General features: G+C 42.2%; 1 protein-coding gene across 1 annotated transcript; it reads left to right on the top strand.

Moving 5' to 3' along the window:
* Window positions 1-1,108: 1,108 nt before the first annotated feature.
* LOC115186430 (gastrula zinc finger protein XlCGF7.1-like) lies at window positions 1,109-3,076 on the top strand. Its single transcript, XM_029746060.1, has 2 exons — window positions 1,109-1,156; window positions 2,228-3,076. The coding sequence occupies exons 1-2, from the start codon at window positions 1,109-1,111 to the stop codon at window positions 2,939-2,941; spliced, it is 762 nt and encodes a 253-aa protein (XP_029601920.1). The 3' UTR covers window positions 2,942-3,076.
* Window positions 3,077-4,875: the final 1,799 nt, after the last annotated feature.

The raw sequence follows: 4,875 nt of genomic DNA, 5'->3' as shown, positions 1-4,875 counted from the left end.
ATAGTACTGTAGAAACACCCTCCAACATGAAGGGCTTCCCCAGTATAGTACTGTAGAAACACCCTCCAACATGAAGGGCTTCCCCAGTATAGTACTGTAGAAACACCCTCCAACATGAAGGGCTTCCCCAGTATAGTACTGTAGAAACACCCTCCAACATGAAGGGCTTCCCCAGTATAGTACTGTAGAAACACCCTCCAACATGAAGGGCTTCCCCAGTATAGTACTGTTTTAAGGTTATACCAAGGATAATTTGGCGTTCTGATTTTGAGTTGTAAGATACCTTGAAATATCAACAAAAAATATTCAAAAGTTAATTCATGTAAAAAAATGATTAGGCCATACTGCTGTAACCCATAGTAACACATTGCGTAACATTCACAACATGGAACAACAGTAACCATAGTAACACATTGGATAACATTCACAACATGGAACAACAGTAACCATAGTAACATTGTTTCCCCCAGAACATCTAAAGGAAGTTTGTTCTGAAGTGTCTGTCCTGTATCTGAGAGATAAAATGTATCTGAGATATATACAAAATAAAACGTGCACGTCTTTAACTCCTTATTTATGTCACTAAAGTCTTTCCACATTTTGTTACGTTACAGCCTTATTCTACTATGGATTAAATATCAATCTACAGTCGTGGCCAAAAGTTTTGAGTGACACAAATATTAATTTCCACAAAGTTTGCTGCTTCAGTGTCTTTTAGATATTTTTGTCAGATGTTACTATGGAATACTGACGTACAATTACAAGCATTTCATAAGTGTCAAAGGCTTGTATTGACAATTACATGAAGTTGACGCAAAGAGTCAATATTTCAATATTTCCAGTATTGACCCTTCTTTTTCAAGACCTCTGCAATCCGCCCTGGCATGCTGTCAATTAACTTCTGGGCCACATCCTGACTGATGGCAGCCCATTCATGCATAATCAATGCTTGGAGTTTGTCAGAATTTGTGGGGTTTTGTTTGTCCACCCGCCTCTTGAGGATTGGCCACAAGTTCTCAATGGGATTAAGGTCTGGGGAGTTTCCTGGCCATGGACCCAAAATATTGATGTTTTGTTCCCCGAGCCACTTGGTTATCACTTTTGCGTTATGGCAAGGTGCCCCATCATGCTGGAAAATGAATTGTTCGTCAGGAGAGTGATGAGTGATGGAGAGTGATGGAGGAGAGTGATGGAGTGCTGCATCAGATGACCCGGCCTCCACAATCACCCGACCTCAACCCAATTTTTATTTATTTTATTATTTATTTTTACCTTTATTTAACTAGGCAAGTCAGTTACGAACAAATTCTTATTTTCAATGACGGCCTAGGAACAGTGGGTTAACTGCCTTGTTCAGGGGCAGAACAACAGATTTATACCTTGTCAGCTCGGGGATTTGAACTTGCAACCTTTCGGTTACTCTAACCACTAGGCTACGCTGCCGGCCCAATTGCGACGGTTTGGGATGAGTTGGACCGCAGAGTGAAGGTAAAGCAGCCAACAAGTGCTCAGCATATGTGGGAACTCCTTCAAGACTGTTGGAAAAGCATTCCAGGTGAAGCTGGTTGAGACACTGCCAAGAGTGTGCAAAGCTGGCAAAGGGTGGCTACTTTGAAGAATCTAAAATATATTTTGATTTGTTTGCCACTTTTTTGGTTACTACATGATTCCATATGTGTTATTTCATGGTTTTCATGTCTTCACTGTTATTCTACAATGTAGAAAATAGTAAAAATAAAGAAAACCCCTGGAATGAGTAGGTGTGTCCCAACTTTTGACTGGTACTGTATATCTCATGAATGTTTTTACATTCAGTTACATGAAGTCGCTTTCTTACCACTTCTTCCATAGGCAAACATGTAAGGAAAGCTTCTTTTTTTAAATCAAAAGGGATGCTGTCAAAAATGTATTGAATTCAAATGGATTTACCCAGCCTACAAAGCACTACAGCCACTCTGTGATGACCAGTTCTGCTCTTTTTGAGGGATCTAGTCTAGATTAAACCTCATAGGAAGACAGTTTTATCATGTGGAGGTTTCATTCAGGTCTCTGTTTAACGAGATCCTCTGTTTGTCTTTTGGCAGGAGAGATACCAGACTCTCACTCTGACAGCGGGAAGAGTCCTTCAGGGGAACCAGACCCAGAGACGCCCAAAACAGCGAGACAACACCACTGCTCCCACTGTGAAAAGAGTTTTCGCTGGTTAGGGAACCTGAAACTGCATGAGAGGACACACACGGGAGAAAAGCCTTTCCAATGCTCCCAGTGTGGAAAGAGTTTTGCTGTGTTAGCTAACCTGAAGAGGCATGAGAGAATACACACTGGAGAAAGGCCTTATCACTGTTCCCAATGTGGAATGAGTTTTAATCAGGATGGGGACCTAAAAGCTCATAAGAGGAAACACACAGGAGAAAAGCCTTTCCAATGTTCCCAGTGTGGAAAGAGTTTTACTAAGATAGGGCAATTAAAAGAACATGAGAGAATACACAAAGGAGAAAAGCCATTCCAATGTTCCCATTGTGGAAAGAGTTTTACCCGGATAGGAAACCTAAAAAAGCATGCGAGACTACACACCGGAGAAAAGCCTTACCAATGTTCCCAGTGTGGAAAGAGTTTTGCCGTGTTAGCTAACCTGAAAAGGCATGAGAGAATACACACAGGAGAAAAGCCTTATCACTGTTCCCACTGTGGAATGAGTTTTATTCAGTTATGGGACCTACAAGCTCATGAGAGGATACACACAGGAGAAAAGCCTTTCGAATGTTCCCAGTGTGGAAAGAGTTTTACTCAGATCGGTCACCTGAAAGCTCATGAGAGGATACACACAGGAGAAAAGCCTTACCAATGTTCCCAGTGTGAAAAGTGTTTTACCATGTTAACTAACCTGAAAAGGCATGAAAGAATACACACAGGAGAAAAGCATTTTCTGCTCCCAGTGTAAAAATTGATTTTCTCGAATGGCGGACCTAAAAGCTCATGAGGGGATAGCGAGGAGAAAAGCCTTTCCAATGTTCCCAGTTTCGAAAGGGTTTTACCTGGTTAGGGAGCCTGAAGGAGCATAAGAGTACACACACGATAAAAGTCCAGTCAATGCTCTCTCTCTGTGTGGAAGGACATTTTCCCAGTCAGAGAACCTGAAATCACATGAGAGAATAGAAAGGCTGTATTCTGACTTATATTTTTGACTGAAAATCTGTGTTTTTGTTTTGTGCCACATTAAATCATATTGTTTATGATTATACCTGTCCATATAAGGTCCCACAGTTGGCAATGCATGTCAGAGCAAATTCCAAGCCATAAGGTCGAAGAAATTGTCCATAGAGCTCTGAGACAGGATAGTGTCGATGCACAGATCTGGGGAAAGGTACCAAAAAATATCTGCAGATTTGAAGGTCCCCAAAAACACAGTGGCCGCCATCATTCTTAAATAGAAGAAGTTTGGAACCACCAAGACTCTTCCTAGAGCTGGCCGCACGGCCAAACTGAGCAATCGGGGGAGAAGGACCTTGGTCAGGGAGGTGACCAAGAACCCGATGTTCACTCTGACAAAGTTCCAGAGTTCCTCTGTGGAGATGGGAGAACCTTCCAGAAGGACAATCATCTCTGCAGCACTCCAACAATCAGGCCTTTATGGTAGAGTGGCCAGACGGAGGCCACTCCTCAGTAAAAGGCACATGACAGCTTGCTTGGAGTTTACCAAAAGGCACCTAAAGACTCTCAGACCATGAGAAACAAGATTCTCTGGTCTGATGAAACCCAGATTGAACTCTTTGGCCTGAATGCCAAGCGGCTCGCCTGGCGTAAAGCGTGGTGGTGGCAGCATCATGCTGTGGGGATGTTTTTCAGCGGCAGGGACTGGGAGACTAGACAGGATCAAGGGAAAGATGAACAGAGTGCAGAGAGATCCTTGATGAAAACCTGCTACAGAGAGCTCAGGACCTCAGACTGGGGTGAAGGTTCACCTACCAAAAGGACAATGACCTTAAGCCCACAGCCAACAATACCAGAGTTGCTTCGGGACAAGTCTCTGAATAACCTTGAGTGGCCCAGCCAGAGCCCGGACTTGAACCCGATCGGAGACCTGAAAATAGCTGTGCAGCGTCGCTCCCCATCCAACCTGACAAAGCTTGAGAGGATCTGCAGAGAAGAATGGGTGAAACTCCCCAAATACAGGTGTGCCAAGCTTGTAGCGTCATACTCCAGAAGACTGGAAGCTGTAATCGCTGCCAAAGGTGTTTCAACAAAGTAAATAGTAAACGGTCTGAATACTTCAGTTTATTTTAATAAATTAGCAAAAAAAATCTAAAACGGTTTTTTGGTTTGTCATTATGGGGTATTGTGATGTCATTATGGGGTATGCATTGATTGAGTATTTACATTTTTTATCCATTTTAGAATAAGGCTGTAACGTAACAAAATGTGTAAAAAGTGAAGGGGTCTGAATACTTTCCAAATGCACTGTATTGTTACACCATGTAGGAGCAGTATAGACCTAGTCTGTTCATTATATACATCTACATGATGTATTGTTACACCATGTAGGAGCAGTATAGACCTAGTCTGTTCATTATATACATCTACATGATGTATTGTTACACCATGTAGGAGCAGTATGGACCTAGTCTGTTAATTATATACATCTACATGATATAGAACATTTGTGGGCAGAACTGAAAAAGTGTGTATGAGCAAGGAGGCATACAAACCTAACTCAGTTCCACAAGCTATGTCAGGAGGAATGGGCCAAAATTCACCCAACTTATTTTGGGAAGCTTGTGGAAGGCTGCACGAAACGTTTGACCCAAGTTAAACAATTTAAAGGCAATGCTACCAAATACTAATTGTGTGTTTGTAAACTTCTGACTCAACTGGGAA

The sequence above is a fragment of the Salmo trutta genome, unplaced genomic scaffold, assembly GCF_901001165.1.
Source record: "Salmo trutta unplaced genomic scaffold, fSalTru1.1, whole genome shotgun sequence".
NCBI classification, from domain to species: domain Eukaryota; kingdom Metazoa; phylum Chordata; class Actinopteri; order Salmoniformes; family Salmonidae; genus Salmo; species Salmo trutta.
Note: the sequence above shows the minus strand (reverse complement) of the source record. Positions and strands in the feature narration are given on the sequence as shown.